This window comes from Ylistrum balloti, unplaced genomic scaffold (genome assembly GCF_031769215.1).
Source record: "Ylistrum balloti isolate Yb309-2 unplaced genomic scaffold, AGI_CSIRO_Ybal_v1 Utg370738, whole genome shotgun sequence".
NCBI classification, from domain to species: domain Eukaryota; kingdom Metazoa; phylum Mollusca; class Bivalvia; order Pectinida; family Pectinidae; genus Ylistrum; species Ylistrum balloti.
In genome coordinates, this window is record NW_026782435.1 from 81,689 (window position 1) to 104,778 (window position 23,090).

The window sequence follows — 23,090 nt, forward strand, 5'->3', positions numbered from 1 at the left end:
TTGATGTCTTCTAGTTTCATCGAATGTGAGTTAAAGTAAGATTATGTTGACATGTTGGGATTATCTTTACTGTTTTAAATGTTTATCATATCACTGTTGATTAAATTTTTTTGATATATTTTTAACTGTAATTGAGATATATTTACTTTCATTTTTTTTATAACTAGAAAACTATAAGTAGAGAACACAGTAACTCAACTCATCCAATTACAAACAAGGAGAAAACCAAAACTTTAATATTTTCAATAAAGCTTTTATTTCAAGGAGTAAAACAATTTAATGGAAAATGTACACAAGCATCATAATTTACAGTCACACCCAAGTATCAAATACTCTTACAAATTCTCACAACTCTCGACCGATACAAAAATGGTTGTATGTATAAATGTATGTACTTAGACATAGCCATGTCTCTCTAGTCCATGCTATAATGGTAATGTATGTAACTTTCCTTTGAAAGTTTGTATGTTCTAATAATTTACGATAAATTCTTACATGCCAGAATTTTATAAATCTAAATGAAAGGTACTGGATTAAAAGAAGGGAATTATTCCATAAAATATTAAGAGATACAAATATTGCATTATTTTTGTGCGACAACAATCAGCAGAAGTAACTGATCCCATATAATTACAAAGATTGTTTATGTTTTTTGAAATGAAAAAAAATGAAGATCGGAACCTTACTCCAAACAGAATTCTGATCGAATTCTCAGCCATTAAAGTACTATCTTATGTCCTCACTCAACAACCAAACTTACACAATCTTGCTCACTCTCACCACATGGATGGTGGAGTAATATAAATGAGCAAAAACCGGCTTCATGGACTCTTCATAGATCTGTCAATAATCTGTAACAGTCTCTAACTGCTAATCACTCTTATCATCTACATCACATCATGTTTATTAGAAAATCATTTACTTTGGGACTGCTGAGTTCTTGAAACAATACAGATGGATGATGAAGTTTTAAACATGAAATAATCTGATGACAAACGTGAACATACAAAAGCACCAAATAAATTAATTCTTATCATGATAAAGATCTACATGCTCTGAGTCTGCTGTAAACTGTATAAAAAAAATCCAATATTTAAGTTTTCATAATATTGAAGTTTAAAATTCAAATGACATATTGAAGCATTTTGTATCTTGATAACTTTAAATTTCTGGTTTTATGATAATGAATTATAGAATCATCATCATTATATGTAGTAAAAGACCTCAAGCTTTAAATAAATGAGATCTTAAAGCTCTGTTAAATAATGAAAAAGACCTCAAAGATTTGCCAGCTAGCCAATATCTCATGATATCTAGATATAGAGGAGACATATAAAGGTTTGAAAGAGACACAAATACCTGTCATCCAGTATTGTGATTGTTACCATGGGACCAAACTATCCTAGAGGCAACATTCTGTACCAGGTCAAAGGTCACCTGTTATTCGCTCATTTGAATACTTCATTGTAGATTTATCATGATTTTCAAATTACACAGCTTGTAATGGAGATACCTGGTATTTTCATCATAAACAGACAAAGTGGTATTAACAGGATGCAGTTGCGTTTTTCAAAAACGTTACTTTGAAAGTGCTATTACAAACAATTACATTATTTCCATCACATCGCACTTACTTATTCAGCAAAATTATCACAGAGCGGTCTTTTATATTGGCTCAGAATTTGAGCTCCATGTACTTCTTCACCAGACATGAAGACACTTCTGATTTTTGCCACAGAGTTTATATTACACTGATACAAAACTGCATGAGGAGTTCAATTTCCATTTTACAATCTTACATATTTGTATTATAAGTGGGAAAACATTTGTGATAAATAATACTCCTGCAAAGACCATCCCAAAGGCATAACTTAGGCAGCATTTTTGTGGTGCTATTTTCACTGTACCGTGGGGTCCTCACCTGCATATTGTGCTAACTTAAATCTATATTAATAATTACAAAAAGTGTGGCAAATTTCTAAATGCTAGTATGAATAAACAGCCTTTTACAGTTTTTCATCAAGTATAAAACTGATATCAAACACAATTTTATTCTGCAAACAGTATTCATTAATGAGTTAAGAACAGGGTTATAAAGCTAAGCTGAAGTACATATCATTAATCCTTCAAACAAATTCAATTATATGATCTGATACATTATGATTAAGGGTCACTCATCATGAACAATACCTTCTCACTAAATTATCATTACTAATTGGTAATGTTATCACAACAGACAGAAGTGTCATTGTTGTATCATCATCATAATTATCAAAGGACACCAAGCAAGAAAATAAAAAAGAATTAAACTTCTACATGGTGATTTTTAAGATAAAAAGACCTATCAGAGTATCAAAAACTTTCAAGTGTTGTGTTACAAAAGGAAAAATGACATTATTGGAACAGACTTTATAAACACTTGCAACACAGGAATAATTCCCATACAATTACATGTCCAATAACACTCTTACAAGTGAATAACAAACTCATATACATGTCGCTATGGAAACCATCCCCATCAAGTAAAAATATGAGTTTGAAAAATCTTACCAAGATTAAATATCACACATTCATTGATGAATCACTGTAAAATTGCAAATGTTTATGCTGCATTGAATTATTTTCAAACTAATAATAAATGTTGATAAAACATGCATTAGCCTATGTTCCTGCTTTACAGAAATGAAATTCAATATGAAATCTTACCAAAGCAGGAATGCAAAATATAGTCAAACTGCCCTACAATTGAGATCTTAGTGTGGTGGCAGTATTGCTCAACACATGGGTGTGTTAGTAGAATAAAGAAGTAAGGAGGGGCTAAAGGGTAGGATAGGTTTGGAATAAATTGGTTAATTTAGAATATACCGTAACTATAAGAGGGTGGGGTGTTATTTGTGTTAGTGGAAAATACAGGTTTGAGGTTATTTACATACCTGGAATGTGGAGGTGGAGGTGGAAGAATGGGATGAGGTGGGGTAGGAAGGGGGGAGGGGGGTATCTATATTAGTAGAATATAGAAGATTAATGAGGAAGTTGGGTCAACATCTATTTCAATTAGTGGCATATGAAGGTCAGATTGTGAGGAAGGATGGGGTGGGGGATTGTATTATTCATATTAGACTATTAGTGGAATATGGATGTGTGGGGGTTAGTATTTTAGTAAATACATACAAGAGCCTGAGTGGAAAAGCTTATCTATCTCAGTATCTACAGGAAGGGCGAGTATTTGTGAGAATTATTTGTAAGGATCAGTAACTGCTATCTTCATGCAAATACTGTATAAATGTGTCTGTTCTTTAATATCCTTTGTTCTTTAGAAAGATATCATATATTGTAAGTAATTGACTAGGTACCACATAACACCTGAGTTCAAAGAAACACTTGGTTTTAAAAGTAAAAGTCAAGAGAATTAAGTCTAGATCAAACTGACCTCACACACATTAACAATCACATTCTTTCATAGAAAAGCATATATGCCTCTGAAGAGAGCACATCATCCAGCTCAGCACGAGTCACTGTTGTATCTGAACAACAGATCCAACGATCCATTTTTCTTTCTCCTTTCACTGTCATAGGACTCCGTCTATATGTCACAAAATGTCCAGACATGATGTCCCCAAGATGAACAACTACTGCAGAGAGTTTATATGTAAATTCAGATGAAGCATACTTTGATATATTCGGTCCATTATGATTCACGTCTGAATGGATATTGGGTACTTGGCAGTTGACAGGTGGCTGTAGAAATATTCCATTCCTTGTGATGTTTGAGTCGTAGTTCAAAGCCCGAAGAAGGTTCACTGGACCTGACGATCTATTATCTGTTGTGTTGCTTACGTTTCTGACAAAAGAAACAACAGACAATGTTAATCACCCCAGATATCAACAAGGAAAACTAGGACTACAATAATAAGAGAAAATCCAAGAAAGACAATTTCTAGATTTGCAAGTCTGAAGTTAAGGGTGACAATTCAGCTTAATTGCTTTTAACCTTAAAAAACCCACCCGAAACAAACAAACAAAAGTTGTTTTTAATACTTCAGTTAAGAAACATTATTCTGAACTGTTTTTTATCCACTAGTACCTACTGATATCTACATTTCGCAAAGTTTTTTTTTCTATAAAATTGTGCAATCACATTTCACTATCCTTTCTCCTAATTCCACTGATTCTATAATTATTTCAGTAATTCTGAAGACTTTAGAAAGAAAATGACTATGATATAAAATAAATTTTCAAACTGATAACAGATGTAAAAGAATGTCTTACTTGAAGAGTAGGTGATTTTTTCCCCCTAGAAGTCCATTTCTTGCCTTTAGATCTTGCTGTTTTCCGACTTTGTTGTAGACATAGTTGTCCATCTGTAGAATCTCAGGGAAAGAAATGTGTTCATACCTTTTGATGGGTAACCCATTATCAAGCCACTGAGTTCTCTGAATATGGATACACATGCACTGTGGTAGCTGGAAAAAACAGATGTAGGAAATTAACTTACATTTTTTTTACATCTTCATCACAAATTATAGAGATATTATTTTTTTATATTATCATTTTCTAACATCTTTATTCAAGACTGTTTCATATTTTTTATAGCAGCATCAAAGTATATTTACATAGCTAAGATGCCAACCAAGCTAAATATGTAGTGACATCAAAGCAAACATACTTTGATTCAGAAACTGAGTAACAGTTCACATTCAATAACCACAAATTTTCCCAAAACATTTAGAAAAATATGTCATATCATGTCATAGGAAGCAGGTGGTGCTAATTGATATCACTGATGATGCCACGACAACAAAGCAGTTCCATGAGCAAATGATAAAAATGATGTTTTGATTCACGTCATGTATTTGTAAATACATACATCATGTTACCTTACATGTGTCTTATATGTCTCATCACCTTTAAACCACATTTACATAAATTTTCGGGACAAAGTAAATAAACATTACACATGTACATCTGGTATAATTCCTGTTGAGAAGATTTTAAGCTTTACAATCTTTGTGAAAGATTAACCATGATGTGTAAGTATTGATAATTGTACACATTAGTAAGCTGCATCTAAGAGAATATACAATGCAAATATTATTATGTAAGTTTAAATATCCAGCTTAATGTTATTTGCTAAACTGATACAAATGTAGAGCAAGTAAAACATCTATGCAGAAGTTTGCACTTACAAACTAACTCTAAATCTAAAGGCTTGCACTGATGTTTACTTCAAGCCTGCACAGTTGACCTCATTGTTGATACAAAAACTAAGAAACATTCTACTGAAGTATTTCAATTCACTAATATTAAAGATTGATAAACAAAGTTAGAAGAAAATTTATAGCTTTTAAGTCAATTTTTGATAAACTGTATCCTAAATGAATGAGAAACAGAGGGATATCACAGATATCTATGAAAATAAATCTTCAACTGACCTTTCCAATGGTAAGTTTCTTACAAAAGGTAGACCGTGGTGGTGGGATATTGCTGTGAGCAGCAGCGTTCTTTATCTTTGCACAGCCAGGGCATTCAACATTCTCCACTGTTTCTGCACTAATGTAATGCTGAAGGAGGGCCTCAAGACTCTTTGATCCCTGCAACAAGCAACATACTCAGTGAGGAAGATCTACACTACTTGACTAGAACTTATTTATAAGTAATATTACATGAATCGAGTTGGTACAAACTACAACTTACAGTGGATTTTATTTTGTACCTTACACTGTACATGTAAACTTACAATAACCAATGTAACCTAACTCTGCTACAGACCTCATTACATAAATGAAATAGAGCTATTATTATCTATTGATAACTGTTATAACTGTTTATGTTTGATGGATTCTGATGTTGAGGCAAACATTAAAAAGGAAATATTAGATATGTGTAAATATCCAAACACTAAAGCACATGCTTTTAATATTCTAATACCTAATATCGCTGCTACTCACCCAAACACTGGCTGGTATACTGAGTGAGAGACTGTCAAAGAGGTCATAACGAACCGGGTTTCTGTAGCCACACTCATTACAATGAAGTTGGCTAGCTAGGAGGCCCCTGAAGGGGTGATCATTTTCTCTGTTAGGTAGCACTGGTAACAATCCCTTACTGCGAGTGATGGCCTTTTCTTCAGACTGGTACCTCAGGGACTTATTCTTCAAAGCAGAAGCAGGTGAAAAAAAAAAGAAAGAAAAAAGGGTAAAAAAAATATCACAAAAAAAAAACCAGGAATCACATTACTATCACATATTTCATTCTGAAACTTAAATATCCTCGAAAGTTGCTTTTTAAGCATGATAGAATTATGAACTAGTTTCTTTGCCAGCAACTTGTTTGCCATTTCTGTTTTCTTCTCTAACATCCAGAGTACACACTATTATCATAATATTTATCTGCAATGCTTAAGCTGAACTGTGTTATAGAGTATAATACTTGCCTCCAATAACCCCACATCAAAAAGGGAGACAATTCTGGGGTACTTGGCAGTTTCCTCATCTAGTGATTGAGTCAGCACATGGAAAAGTTCGTGTGCATCCTGTACAGTACAAAGCACAACTTTATAGAATTAAGTAGACACAAAAATTCAGATATGAATGGTTTTGTTGCATACATACAATACTGCAGATAAAAAAAACTGATCAAGACCATCAGCTTCAAATTAACACTGGTCAACAATCGCTGTTGTGCCTACTCCCATTTGCAGTTTTGATCGGAGATAGCCGAGTTCAACATGTGACCTTTTCGAACCTCATTTTAGCCCCCCATTTCACTATGATTTCTAAATTGTGCATAAACACATTGTTAATACTTTCTGACGACATTGATATGAATTAGTGTGGGGTTGCTCTTATTTTACTTTCCTTATTTGACATTATTAACAAAATGGTTTTGCAAACTTTTAAATATTTATAATTAACAGAAAGCGTACAACTTTTAAAAGACATTTTAATGTTACAATGGGTTTTTTTCAGTTGTGAAATGAAAATCTGACTATTTATTTCCTTTAAATGGAAGTTAAGTATGCATGCATTTCAAATACATTCATATATACTGAAGTTTGTGCTTCATTGTATATATTGCCGATTTTTAACACATTAAATTTACATGTGACTTGTATCAAACAAACTTCATCAAGAGTACAAGACATATAAAAATCAAAAACATATTTGTACATTTGTAAAGTCATCTGCACAATAAACCATGAAGTATATGTTAGGTATCAAAACAAACTTTTGAGTGTTGTTACATTGCATACTCCATGTCTAAACAGAACAGCCGATTCTGGTTATACACTGACCTGTTCATCAGGGGAGATAATCCATCCCCTACCTCGGAGTGCATTAATCACATCAGCTGGGCAGTGATAATCTTCATCAACTTCAGTGTCATAGTTGAGGACTGGAATAACAAAAAGTTATGTTATGCTTCCAAACAAAATCGGTGATAAAAAAAAGAACAAGCAATCAACAGTATTTACAGTAGAGGACTAAGTCAAAAACATCTAACTTTTATCAATCAAGAAATTGATAATGGAAACAAATTATTTCACTCGCACCTTGACAGACCAAACAAACAGTTCTTTATTCTTATTAATCTAGTCATGACAATTGCAAATTCAATATGACATAATTATGACCGTTCATCAAATTTTTCTACGACTGGCCATGGTCAATTGACTAAAACATTACCATTACATGTACCAGTGATACCTTTATGAAGAATTTGGTAGAAGTTTGTGCAACAAGAGAAAACTATAATATATAAGCAGGCTGAATCTAGTCCTAATAAAATATTTAAGGGAATCACTGTATAATGTCTGATTAAACATAACAGCACTAATTCAACATTGTGGAAATACATCCACTCACTCACCACTTATTGTATTAGATATTGTTGATGCTAGATATTGATTGCTTGTGTCGGGGACCTTAAGAAAAAAGTCTTTTAGCCATTTCCCAACAGTTGGGCAGGATGCAAATGCTTGCAATATAGCATTCAAGAAACAAGTATTGCCAAGATTATCCAAGCCTGGACACAGATCTGAAAAATTAAAAAAAAAATTTACTACATTATACTCGAAAGGCAATACCTAAATTTGTACATAAGTCTAAGAATTAATCAGATTACAACACAAATGAAAACAGGGAAATGTTAAAATTCAATGTTTGTTTTGCTGGGTTTATCCTCCCATGAACAGCCAGGACCAATATGAGGTCAGGTTTCCTTGTAGTAGCTGGTGGCTACCTCACTAAACAACATATAGGGACCAGTCGCATGCAATTCAAACCAACTAGGGTAAACTGTCTTGCCTCAATACAAGGATGCTACCACTTTAACACAGACTGGTCCAATTCTCAGCTTCCTCAGACAAAAACATCCACTGGTAGAATGCATGGAAGCAGTTTGTGACTTTGTGTGTGATATGGTTTACATCAAGTAAAATGATGTATAGGTGATACAGTATTGTTAGACACCTGACCTAAGGTAACTTCAGAATCATACTCTGCTGTAAATCAACTAGACACTATTTGTATCTTACCCTTGTTAAATAAAAGATATATCAATTATCACAGCTATCTAAAAGCTACACTCAGTACAAAAACAGACAGACCACGGTATGGCTAAACTCATCTTGTCAAGTATATATATGTATGTATTGGTAATAAGGCATCACTAATACTCATCTTGACTCCTTATAGATATACAATGGCTACACTCTACAGACTGGCTGTAGGAAAACACCAGTATATGGTACATATGGCAAAACACTGTAGTGTAATATAATTTTCTAGTAACCACATATATACATAAACAGCACCCAGATTGCCAACATATATAATTATGCATGTGATTCTGGTCACTAGGCCTGCCTACAATTCCAATCTTAGATAATTCCTGATTCAAAATTAAAAACCTGAGAACATATAAGAACTTTCCATTTTACTGACATGAATTAATTTATACCAATGTTCAATGCTGAGTTCACACATAAATACCTGGACTACAAAAATTATTATATGAAGAATGGCTCAATAACCTTAAGTAACTTACATTACTGTACATGCATATGCAAGGGGACATGATTAAAGCATATGCAGGGTTTTCCATAAGAGCCGGTCGCCGGCCAATTTGACCAGCTACTTTGATTATTTGGCCGCCTACACCAATCCAGTTCCGTAATAATGTTCCGTACACGACTACACGTACAAGGCAGGCCAGCCTCCTACTTTCCCTACACAGCCTACTACTAACAAAATTATGGAAAACCCTGCATATGAAAAGATCTGTGGAAAAAAATATCAGGGAATGCTGTACTTTTCTAAAACAATGGTCAAAGTCAAACAATGCAAGGTGAAAATAGAAAATCTGAAAAGCTTTATTCACAAGAAACTTCTAATACCAATGAGGAACTCTTTCACTATGAGGGCAGCACACATATGGAACACTCTACAAGTATCTTTGATATTAGCCTTAAATACAAACTGTTTCAAAAATAGAATTAATAATTTTTGGGAAAATCAAGACCTGGTTTTAGATCACACAAGAGAACTTTCAATATGAAATTAAACCCCAGCTTAATGGAACACATACAAATGAATATTATATTGTACATATTGGATATATATATTTATTATCATGTACTGTGCATAGTATGATTTTTTTTTAGTACGGTGAAGAGGTTTGTCAGAATCGTGTCCTGGAATAAACTTAATACGGCATCATATATATAGTGCATAAAGGACAAAAAACAGATATTTTGACATCAGTTCAGTGTTGACTTCAATGATAAAATTCTTACAAAAATTATACAGTCTGCACTTGTTATGCATGTCATCATCTTTAACTTGGTTCATCGATCGTAAAACGTGACACCAAAAGACCTTGACCAAAAACATTATTTGCGAACATATTACCCTTCTTTTTTGGTTTCTTCTTTTCGGAAGGACCAAAGAATACATAGAGTCCTGTAGCAACAACTGTTGCTATGCCTCCAATCCATGCAAACTGTTTTGATATCATTTTACTGCGTTTTCTTAAATCCAAAACATTAGACGTATCACACGTCGTCCATAGTGTCTGCCGATATGGTGGATTCTATTCAGTTGGGAAACCGTTCGTCTTGCAAGTTGATAATAATAAAACAAAATCTTTCAAAACGTGAAAAGCAAAACAACAGTTCTATATGTAAAACAAAATTAGAAAAATGAAAGAAAGGAAGTTGCAGGAAAATTTGCGTAAAATAAGAAATTATAACACTTGTGATTAAAAAAACCCTAAATGAAACCCCTTTTTTGAGATATAGTTTCGTCCATCTTAGTTCCGGTACGTTCGGAAAGTTTCGGAATCTTCTAACGCCTTTGAAACAATACGGTTACATCCGGATCGATCACTCGTCAACAAAATGTCAGAAGATAAGAACTTGCTGAACCGGCCCAATAATGAAGAACCGAGAATTAAGGCATGTATTGAAATTAGATGTGGTTGTGCTTCAGTATGTTTGTGTTTTAAATCTACACACCATCAAGTGATCAATATATTCTTACTGCAGTGCACTACTGTTAAAACATTTAATAAACAATGTTTCTGTATAAATAATTTTGTGTTTTAAGACTTAATTGCAGGCAACATTGTGAGACATAGTTGTTACTTAGAGCTAATTTTAATCGATGAGACCAAATTTATCAAAGACAAAAATCATCTAAATAACTTTGCCGAATTGATAATTATGCCGTTACACTGACTGAATTTGAGTTGACACTTCAGATTATATTTAGCGGTTTGACATCTGAAGTTGCCAATGCAGTACATTGTAGTTAAAATGATTTATTCTAGTTACACGTCATGTATGTACCTTCATTGTTATCATACTGTACCAGAGATGTATAGACATTATTACAAAGTTATATACATACATCACATACCCATTATACTTTAGTTTGGTATCATTTACTCTTAAGATATACATCAAAACATTGAATAATCACAAATATAGTTTTATAGCAATGCAAAGATATCATGAATCATAGGGAGAGAGAGAGAGAGAGGGAGGCCATGAATGTATGTCCTTTTTTTATTTAGTTGATCCACATGTAATTTTTGCAAAATTGTTCTTCTCTCTGTCATTTAGGGGTGAAATGATTCATTGCAACAACTATTTAATACCAGTATTTGCCATCCAGTTCAAATTTCAATATCTATATTTTGCTATTTCAATGCAATACGCCACAGTTATAAATGTACAGGTTAATAAAAGAGTTAATAGACAGTTAATAGTCTAGTCTTCATGGTCATATAATCTGTTGTGAGATTTTTTCTTAAATTATTATTTTTTGCTTTAGTAAGTACATTGTAAGGCTAAGGCAAACTTATACTATTCACTGATTAATTTTTCAAAAAATTGTTTGTTGTTAGTAAACATTTGAAATAATCCATGCTTATACATATTATATAATTCATTTCATGTTGACAGTAATTGTCTTGATACCATGTTGTATAAAGTGAATTATACCATTAGTTACCTTCATAATTTTCCTTAGTTTGAAAGACAGCATTAGATATTAATACAGCAATTAATACTGCAGCTTTATGCATATTATATAGAAAACAGTTATTGGGTGTATAACTGATGGGCATCACATGAAGGTCATGTGTGACTGTATATGGTTGCAGTTTAACTTTCATTCTGCAATCTTTTCTAAATATTGCATTTTGATTAAAGCATAGCATTGTTGAAGTTTATTCACTGATCTGATTTCCATCTGCTGGGAGCAGAATAATTAAAGATTAAATTTACATTTAAATATGTACATGAGTTTGAAAAAAACCCACACACAGAGAAATATTCAGTCATAAATGTTAACTGAAGGATCCAATGCAAATTCTTTGTGTATTATGTGACTAAGTTTGATAATGAAGCCCTTGTTTAGATGAAAGATCCAGTTAGCTTTTTAAACTCATTAAAATCTAATAACTTTTTATTATCTAATTGTTTCAGACATCATCAATTATTGACGACTACATTGTTCAGTGGAACCAGAAACTTGGTACAGGTATCAGCGGCCCTGTAAGGTAGCACAGTTTTTTGTAAATTGATTCAAAACGATGAAAAAATTGTCACACTAACCTCCATACAACAACATATTAACAAGAACTTCTAGGCTATATGTTAGGCTATAAACTGTCATCACATGTAAATGAATTACAGATTTATATCAATAGTGAATTTAAAAACCCTATTATGAATATTTCAATTGCAATTTGAGCTTTTGTTGGTATAGGGGGAAAAGATGGCAATTGGCCCATGATTGGTATTCTGCCCACTGATTTCTCCTGTTGATACTCAACAAATCTAGATTTACCAACATTGTCTGTTCTCCTTTAATAATCCCACCTCACTTCACAGGCCAATTATTGTCAGTTTATAGTGTTATATAGATGTATTTAATTCAATAATATTCTGAACAGGGCAATAGTTTTTATACTCCTACGGTTATTTGGGCTCGACTTGAGATGTAGGTGCCTTATAGTAATCAGCTTGTATGTCTGTCTGTCCATTTTTGGTTTCTGTACAGTATGTCAAATTCTGTTGGGCCAATTGCACTCATACTTTATGCCAAGCCTCCTTGAAGGAAGAGCTTGCTTGGGGTATGTAGCTTTTCTTATCATCAAGGTTAAAGGTCAAAGTCACTGTTGCTATAAATAGAAAATCAGTTTCCATGTGAAAACTAGTGTTTGCTTTGGTCAATCTAACCCATACTTCATACAGTACTTCTTTACTGAAAGTGTTTGCTTTGGATTGCTTTGTAGTTTTGAAGGTAAAAGGTCAAGGTCACTGTGACTATAAATAGAAAAATATGTTTCACAGGCCCTGATTTCCAATGATTTCTTACAAAAATTGCTTACTTTGGATTGCTTTTCAGGTTTACTAAATGTGAAAAAAATCTTTGCTCTAAGGCCAATGTATCATTTATGCTAAATATTAGCTTTCAAGTATCATTACTAAAGCTGGTAATGTTATATACTATAGTGTATACTATACTATAGTGTAAAGAGAGTTGAAATTAAAATCTATATTTTCTAATACAAGGATTGTAGATAAACTAAGTTTATAAATATAAATTCATATAAACATGATTGGAATAAGAAATAGTAAAGCCAAATTTATGAATGTGAATATGTTTTCAATTCAGGCCATGTACAAAAAGGAGCAGTTGCAAGAAGTTTGCCCTGAAATGTTTACTAGATATCCCAAAAGCCAGGACAGAGGTGAATCTACATAAGATGTGTAGTGGTCATGACAACATTGTGTCTATGTATGATGTTTATGCAAATGATATACAGTTTCCAGGGGAACCACATGCAAAGTAAGTCTTTATGAAATGCCAAATACAGCTGTACCAGCCATTTTGTAACAGTTAGTGAGATTATGTAAATTATAGATCAGGGTTAAATAATCATCTGATTAATATTCAATGTGTGTTACACTTTAAATGTAAATTTGACAGCTCACTAATCTTTATAACACCTACCTTTTTTCACCAGGTAAAAACCTATTCGTAGAAAAAAATTCCATTATGAATATTCTGATGAACTTGTGTACAATTAAGTCTTCACTGATTTTATAAACATCCCTCACAACAAATTGTATACAAGTGAAGATATATAATTATGTCTAAATTAAGAACAAGTTTCAAGTTTTTGCCTTTTCTGGTTGTAAGTAAGATGTATGAAATAATGATATCATATTATACCAGAGAATAGCTATGAGAAGGTCCATGGCCTATTTAGCAGGAATATTCTGTCTTACAAAAGGAGCATGTAAATACTGTTACATCATATGTATCACACAGTTAACAAATGGTGATGTAGGAGTTGTTACTCTTAGTCAGAAAGATACCCATCTAGACTGATCAAAGACAACTGACATGAATTATTGACACCCAAGTGAGGCTATATCTGGAGGGTTCTATTTGATTTGAGGGTTGCTTTATGAAGTTGAATCATTTGTAATTGGTTTTAAAGCAAAAACTGTATTATGAATTATTGTTATAGTTATTACAAATGGGCTTGCTTTAGATACCAAAAGCCAAACATGTATATTGTAGATTCAGTAAGTATTAAAATTTTGACAAAATCTAGTCATAAGATTAAATAATAAACCTTGACCATCTGACTATGATTTATTATTTATATCAATTTGCTCCACTAGACCCAGACTTCTTGTGGTGCTGGAGTACATGCAAGGTGGAGAACTGTTTGACAGAATCAGTAAAGAGAGTGGATTCACTGAAAGGAAGGCAGCCAAGTACCTGAGACAGGTTTGATTACTAGTTTTGATGATTTGAAAGTAATTAAAGGTACACTGGACTTTTAATATTTATTGTTGATTAAAAAAGCATATCTATTTAAATCATAGCTATAATCAAATTTTGGCCAAATCACATCATACCTCTTTCGCAGTTACATTGTTTATCAAATATAATTAATTTTTCCCGACTGTTATCTCAATTTCAAGTATGTAGTCTTTTTAAATGCCTATAAAAAATTTTGGTATGTTGTGTCCGTCCGTACATTCATCATAAACCTTCTTCTATCTGGATTTCTTCTCCCACAGTTTTCAACAATTTTTTTTTCAAACTTAGTACGAATAATGAACATGACAGGAATATGTGCTTTCCCAAATGATTGTTATATTCAGTTGTATTTGGAGCAGTTATTGCCCCTTGTTGTTTTTATAATGTGAATGTTTTTCTGAGATCTTTCTTCGTTGTTAACTGATCTTTTAAACTTTTAAGGTTTGATCACCATGGCAATAATTTTTGTCTTCTTGGAGGGTGATTTGATTCAACTGTATTTGGTAGAATTACTGCCCCTTGTTGTTTTCATAATGTGAATATTGTCAGGAGATCATTTTTCTCAGTTTTTAAGTAATCTTTTTATAGCATCTTTTTTTCAAAATGTTAATCTTGTCCGCATATCTTCTCTCTCAGTTTTCAACTGATTTCTCTGAAACTTGGTAGGCTAAACTGCCATGATATAAAGTTGTGTTTCTTAAACAGCAGATTGATTCAGCTGAATTTTGAAGAGTTACTGCCCTTTTTTCATAATTTTAATCTTATCCAAAGGTTTTTTCTCTTGGTCTTTGACCAGTTTCTGTCAAACTTTGTAGGTTTTATAGTTATGACATGAAAGTGTGTTTTCTTACACAGCAGTTAGTTTCCACAATTTTTGAAGGAGTTGTTGCCCTTTGATTTTTTACCTATATTTTTTTTTATCTTGTCTAGATATTGCCTTTAGTTCGAAATCAATGTCTTTGAAACTTGTTTTCTGTCTTGACATTTTGACTCATGATTACCATTTTTAATTTTTTTTATTCATTTTCATACAATCAATCAGTGATATTATATTGGAAGAGAATGAGTGTATGTTGTGTCACACCATGTCACTCTCGTTTCATATTTGTTGAAATATAAATGAAAACAGCTTTGAGGCTTTTATTGCGTTTCAAGTGAGCTAATTCTGAGCATGTTCCACAGAACCTCTATAACATTTTTACTTTGATGTTTTTTGAAATTCATATCATTGGTTTTGACACAGATTGCAAATGCAGTTCTAAGGTGTCACACCCTAAATATTGCCCATAGGGATTTGAAACCAGAGAATCTACTGTTGAGAGACAATACAGAGGTAAGAAAAATTGTAGTCATCCAAGTAGTACAAAAATTGTTATTTGTATGCAAATTACATGAAATATATTGCCCATTTTGCGTGACAGATTGTGAACAAAGTACCACAACGAAGAATATATTAAGTTACAAGACCCAATTTATGTGTTAAATCTTTAGCTCTCAAAACAGGTGCCTTCATACAATTTTTCTTTTTATAATTTGAGCCAGACAATGAAATTAATGTTGAGAAAAGGGAGATAACTACATATGTAATTAGTCTGAATTAAGTATCAGACTTAGTGCAGTATTTATCTGACTGGGCAAGATTTTAGAAGAAAAAAGAATAATGAATTCACAACAATAAACATATTTTTTTGACAGGATGCTTTGGTGAAGCTCACAGATTTTGGATTTGCTAAAATTGATGATGGAAATCTACAAACACCTCATTTTACTCCATACTATGTAGCTCCTCAGGTACAACATTTATTTATTTATATCAGAAACTATGTCTATTGTTTTTTCGAACTCTCATAACAGAATTTATCCCAGTAGTACTTTGTACTCTGGGAGAAGGCTTAAATAGGCAATGCCTGATGCCCTATCCCTTTGCCACTTTTGAGCATTAAAATATGTTGAAGTTGAAAAGTACTTTGTAATCTAGATATAGTGAGATCTTGATTGCAAAGTACTACTGGTACAGTGAGATTCTATTAACAACTTTATATTACTTTCTGCATTTGTTTTTTACCTCTCACTTCTGTATGTAAAAAACATTTATAAAGTAAACCTTGGTGGAAAACTAACCGATATAGAAATCAACTTCACACCTCTTTCAATCACATTCTTTCTTTCTTTACTTTATTTTTTCTTTATGCAAATTTGTCTGTGTGAGTAGTATGGGTGTAAACAAAATTAAAAAGAATTAAACTTGCTTCAATAAGGATGTTGATAACTTTGTGTATATGTATGTATGTATGTGTGTGTGTGTGTGTGTGTGTGTGTGTGTGTGTGTGTGTGTGTGTGTGTGTGTGTGTGTGTGTGTTTGTGTATCATAGTGAGAATGCAGTGTATATTATTGTCTATGCTCTTACTATATGTATGATATATGTTAAAATGATTTAAAAAGTAAAAACAAAAACAAAAATTTGATATTAAATTTAAACATTTAATAGGTCAATTGATATATAAAGACAATATATATATAATAATTTTGTTTTTATTTTAGGTTTTAGAAGCACATAAATATCAATCAAAACAGAAGAGGGGAATCATACCTACCTCAAAACCATATACATATGATAAGGTAGGTTATCCACACCTCAAAACCATATACCTGTGATAAGGTAAGTAATCACACCTTCAAACCATACACCTGTGATAAGGTAAATAATAACACCTTCAAACCATACACCTATGATAAGGTAAGTAATTACACCGGTTATAGTTTGACTCCTTCCAAGGCATTCTGTATTTGATTAATCCATTGTGTGTCATGTGAATCTTTATCATACTTCATATGTAGCTTCTCCCTATTTCCATTGTTGTGCCTGTTAGATTTTTTTCGACTTATCAGAAAAACATAATGGCTGACATGTGGCCATCTTAGATTTTGACTATAAAAGTTTCTTACCAGCATTCTGCTTATGTACTAGATAGATCTTTAGCAAATTACCTATGTAGGTTGCCCTTGGTCTCAAGATGTGCTTGTTGATTTTGGGACTGATAAGAAAGACCAAATAGCTGTCAGATGGCCATCTTGAATTTTAACTATGAAAGATTGTTATTGCTATTTTTCAAAGTGAGTTTTTAAATATCAAGTAGTAAGAGTGAAAACAGAGAAAAGAAGGGAAAAGACCCAGCTTTTAAGAACAAAGAAATTTATAATGAAACAACGGTAGGTGTCATGATCCCACTTGTATCTCTTATATACAACATAACAGGAAAACTTTGTTTCCAGAGCTGTGACATGTGGAGCATGGGTGTCATTTTATACATCATGTTGTGTGGCTACCCTCCATTTTACTCCGAGACACCCACCAGACAGATCACATCTGCCATGAGGAGGAAGATTCTATCAGGGCAGTATGAGTTCCCTGAAGATGACTGGCAGTATATTTCAGATTCTGCTAAAGATGTTGTTAAAAGGTAAAAAAGATATTTACATCAACTCTATTGTTTCATTAACTGTGAGATACATATTTGCAGATTAAATTCTGCTTGTTTCGACTACATGCATGGATCTCTGGATATTCTTGGTATGAAAATTATTTTTTTTTGTAGATTTTCTGCTCTGATGTATATATAGAAATGGTGTTTTCTGTTAACAGTTTACTACATGTAGATCCATCAGTGAGAATGAACATCCAGGAATTGCTTAGTCATCCATGGTTAAATGAAGCACCAGATACCAAACTACAGTCACCTGCTGTGTTCATGGATAAGGTGAAGAATGCTTAAAGCTCTCTTTTATGAATAATTTAACAATATATTTTTTCCAAACAAAGATGTAGAATCAGATTTTACATGGAGAGAATATGAATCTCCACCTCCACTCCAGCTCCACTACCTATGACAAGAAATCATGCCCAAAAGGGGTGAAACTTTTGCTTTTGATTTAGAATTATTAAGAGATGATACAAAATTATGTATCTGTAGTAATCATAGATTTTAAGAGTTATTGTTACAAATGGTTAGAAAATCAAAGGGTGACAGTGTACTGACTCCCTTTCAGATTCAATCTCTTATATAACTGTATTAAGGTGACTAAAGTGATGCAAGTCAATTAAACATTTAATCTTTACTTCTTGTTTGAGAAATGATACTTGAGATATGGTAAAAACATGCCAGATGGTCTATTGTTGAATAGATTGGAATGGAGGATATTAAGCTAGCACATTCACAACACCTGACAAGTATGAGAATACCAGACAACAATGTCACACTCAAACCTCTAACAGACACAGAAAACCCGATATTTCGTAAACGGAAATTACGGTGAGTTCATGTTGTAAAATGGTTATCAATGATTTATTATTTCAACCATCAATGTTTTACTATTTCAACCATCAATGTTTTACTATTTCAACCATCAATGTTTTACTATTTCAACCATCAATGTTTTACTATTTCGACAATCAATTCTGTGCCACCGAGCATCACATGATAAAGGTTTGTACCAACAAATTAAATCAAAAGTAAAAATTCTGTAATGTTACATCTAAACTGGAGGCGTTTTTGATGTAAATATTGTAATTGTCCAGACGAAGTACCAAACAGATGTTTATGTGGCCAAGGTCAGGGATACACAAGACTTCTATTACTGCTAAAGATGATTGATACAACTTTCCTCCACTCAGTACCAGATGTAGTTATGTTAGTTGAACTCCTTTTACATGTTGTAGACAAAGCAGTATTGATGAAGACAAGGAAAGTCTTGAACCCTCACCTCAAAAGGTCAAGACTGACAACCTCAAGGTCAGAGCACTGAGGGACATCATAGCCTATTGCATTCTTCCCCCTAAAGGTAAAACTGTGCTTTCTGATTCCATGTACTTGTAATTTGCAGTGGGATAATGAATTGTACTAACTATGGGAAGCACTAACTGGACAGATATGTGATTTTGATGACACAATAAAAAAACTAACAGAACATTGATAATGATAATAATTTACAAATTATCAGTAACATTGAAACATACAAGTAGTAAGTCAAAGTAACACATAAAAAGGTCAAACATAAATCTTGTGACTAGTTAATCACCTGGAAATGCTGATCACAGTGTACAGTTAGCTAAGCAAACTCCATCATCTCCTTCAGGTAGAAACCTTTTAAAAATCTTCTTCAAGTAAATTTTGTTAAGGATACTGTTTGGGAAAGCTATGAAAAATAATGAAAATGAAATCAGAAAAAAAAAAAAAAATCAAGTTTATTCTTCACATTTGAAAATCTGTTTGCAAGGCTGTCTCTTGGGTGAATACTTGATTAATGTCCTACAGATCAGAATCACATAACCCTATGTATAAGGTATCATTACAAAAATTGCCCCTTATTAGTTGCTATGGAGACATTACACTGGAATATGATCAACAAACATGTACATGCTCCGTGGACAAGTTGTTTTAAATCAATATGTAACATCTGAAAGTCTGCTGGTATTGGAAAAGTGGGTTGTAGAATGGGTGTAAAACAGCATACTTTATTACTATATGTCTTATTTTTCTGCAGTGGATGATGATGAAAGTGTATTGAACAACTTGGTAACCAAGGCCATGCAGGAGTCAGAAACCAAAAATGGAATGTGTAGTGTTCTTGATTCATGGAATTGGGATGGTGAGTGGTGTTTCTATCACAACATGAAAATATATACAGGTATACACAGAGATAGAATATATACAGGTATACACACAGAGATAGAATATATATAAAGGTATACACACAGAGATATAATATATATACAGGTATACACACAGAGATAGAATATATGTACAGGTATACACACAGAGATAGAATATATACAGGTATACACACAGAGATAGAATATATATACAGGTATACACACAGAGATAGAATATATGTACAGGTATACACACAGAGATAGAATATATACAGGTATACACACAGAGATAGAATATATATACAGGTATACACACAGAGATATAATATATATACAGGTATACACACAGAGATATAATATATATACAGGTATACACACAGATATAGAATATATATACAGGTATACACACAGAGATAGAATATATGTACAGGTATACACACAGAGATAGAATGTATATACAGGTATACACACAGAGATAGAATATATGTACAGGTTTACACACAGAGATAGAATATATCTACAGGTATACACACAGAGATAGAATATATATACAGGTATACACACAGAGATAGAATATATGTACAGGTATACACACAGAGATAGAATATATGTACAGGTATACACACAGAGATAGAATATAAGTACAGGTATACACACAGAGATAGAATGATAGTGTACACATACTAAAACTCAGAGTTGAAGTAAAGGTAAATACTCATAGCTTCGATACAGGTAAATACACAGAAAAATACATGTACAGGTTTATACATATAAAATGAATGGTATGCATGGGTTCAATATTTATCTCTTTTTCTATAATTTCAGGTAATAAGTTTCAGAAAAAGGTAGAAAAGGCCAAGTTGGCACAGGAACTGAGTGTGTTAGTAAGAAGTATAACAGAGTCAAATTCACACACAGAGGACCTGGATTCCTGACATAGATTACATTTGGATCTGATATCTGTATATGTCATCATCAAATTAACAAAATGGCACAAATCTCTAATTCTTTGTCATCATATAATCAATTTACTCTAAATGGTGGTCACTGCTAAAGGGAATAACCCTTTTTTTAACTGAACAAAGTACAAATTTTCATTTATCTGTATCCCTTATTGAATTCTATTTTCTGTCGACTTCTGAAAAATGGTTATTACATAACAAATGAAGGAAATCCTTATGTGATCAAACATGTCAGACTGACTAGATACAAAGTAACATTTATATTAGGCAGTTTTGTTTAGCATTCAAATCCCGTAATGCTTTGGACATAGCACATATGATGTAACAGACATGGCAAAAAAAAGCTCATATGAAGTAACAGATATGGCCAAAAAAAGCTCATATGAAGTAACAGATATGGCCAAAAAAAGCACATATGATGTAACAGATATGGCCAAAAAAAGCACATATGATGTAACAGACATGGCAAAAAAAAGCTCATATGATGTAACAGACATGGCAAAAAAAAGCTCATATGATGTAACAGACATGGCAAAAAAAAGCTCATATGATGTAACAGACATGGCCAAAAAAAGCACATATGATGTAACAGACATGGCAAAAAAAAGCTCATATGATGTAACAGACATGGCCAAAAAAAGCACATATGATGTAACAGATATGGCAAAAAAAAGCACATATGATGTAACAGATATGGCCAAAAAAAGCACATATGATGTAACAGATATGGCCAAAACAAAAGCACATATGATGTACAGTCATGGCCAAAAAAAGCACATATGATGTAACAGACATGGCCAAAAAAAGCACATAAGATGTAACAGACATGGCCAAAAAAAGCACATATGATGTACAGACATGGCCAAAACAAAAGCACATATGATGTAATAGACATGGCCAAAAAATGTGATGGAATCTGCCATGAAGAAAGAAAACATTATCAGTTTTACATGATGTAATAGTCCCCATTACCTTGTACTCTGCAGATTTATACTTAAACGAATAAACTTGCTGTCATGGTTGGTAATTAGTATTTACGATAAAAGTGAATAAAAATTTGGCATAATTTTCGTTTTGCTGATGTAGCCTGGCTTTCAATACATATCATCACTGTAGTAAGTAAAGCTTGTGATGAGTAAGTTATTTAGGAAGTAATCTCTTGGTCAAGATGGACACTCGATCATCCATCATGGTTGGCAAAACTTTAATAGATATTGGAGAGCAATGCCTTTTTCTTTGGGAAATTTGGAAGTTTGCCAATATTTAATCAGATGGGCAGTGACCACCTCTAAATATCTCAGACTGTATTAAATTAATTAAGTAGGAATAGAATCGTTAGTACACTGCTGTTTTATAGTTTATTATAATTATCACCATGTGTAGTATCACCAAGTGTATTATCACCGTGTGTAGTATCACCATGTGGGAGTATACCAGAGTACCAAAAAGTAACTCTGGTGGCAAAACAGGTGCCCCCATACCTTGTCTGTGTAATGGAGGAAACAAACTCTGATCACTCAGATACATGACAAGATTGTATCCTCGACGTATCATGCCTTGTCAGTCTAATGGAGGATACAAACTCTGATCACTCAGATACATGACAAGATTGTATCCACGACGTATCATGCCTTGTCAGTCTGATGGAGGAATCAAACTCTGATCACTCAGATACATGACAAGATTGTATCCACGACGTAGCATGACATACAATATTTTCCCTTCATTTATGCTTAACATTAAGCTCTGTTGCTTTTTTTAGAATTCGGACTAAGTTATGATAGATCTATTTCACCCGAACGATACTTTTATAAAGGGGCCACAATAGTTAAGTAAGTTAGATTATATATGACCTCAGGTGAAGATCTTAAGTGCAACGTTTAGCACTTCCTATCCTTGGCAGTTTCAGGAAGCTGAGAAAGAGACAAACAACTCTGTGCTGATATGGTTGTGTCCTTGGTCAGGACACTTAACTTAATTGCTCTAGATCACTTGTGACGGGCCTCCTGTGTGTTGTTCAGTGAGGTAGCCACCAGCTACTACAAAGAGGCTGCCTCAAAATGACCCTGGCTGTTTATGGGGTGATAAAACTACCAAACAAATGATTTTAAAATTTGCTTTTACAC

General features: G+C 32.9%; 2 protein-coding genes across 2 annotated transcripts; one reads left to right on the forward strand and one right to left on the reverse strand.

Annotated features, from left to right (window-relative positions):
- Positions 1-239: 239 nt before the first annotated feature.
- On the reverse strand, positions 240-10,069 carry LOC132557903 (ubiquitin carboxyl-terminal hydrolase 30-like). Its single transcript, XM_060222428.1, has 8 exons — positions 9,912-10,069; positions 7,870-8,037; positions 7,295-7,395; positions 6,434-6,532; positions 5,949-6,152; positions 5,433-5,591; positions 4,270-4,463; positions 240-3,841 (listed from the first exon to the last, which is right to left on the reverse strand). Exons 1-8 carry the CDS (start codon positions 10,015-10,017, stop codon positions 3,448-3,450), a joined length of 1,425 nt encoding a protein of 474 aa, XP_060078411.1. The 5' UTR covers positions 10,018-10,069; the 3' UTR covers positions 240-3,447.
- Positions 10,070-10,399: 330 nt separating this feature from the next.
- On the forward strand, positions 10,400-21,129 carry LOC132557895 (MAP kinase-activated protein kinase 5-like). The gene is made up of 13 exons (XM_060222419.1): positions 10,400-10,489; positions 11,993-12,066; positions 13,188-13,361; positions 14,207-14,315; positions 15,595-15,684; positions 16,047-16,142; positions 16,894-16,971; positions 17,626-17,813; positions 17,996-18,110; positions 18,535-18,662; positions 19,070-19,191; positions 19,894-19,998; positions 20,828-21,129. The coding sequence occupies exons 1-13, from the start codon at positions 10,400-10,402 to the stop codon at positions 20,935-20,937; spliced, it is 1,479 nt and encodes a 492-aa protein (XP_060078402.1). The 3' UTR covers positions 20,938-21,129.
- Positions 21,130-23,090: the final 1,961 nt, after the last annotated feature.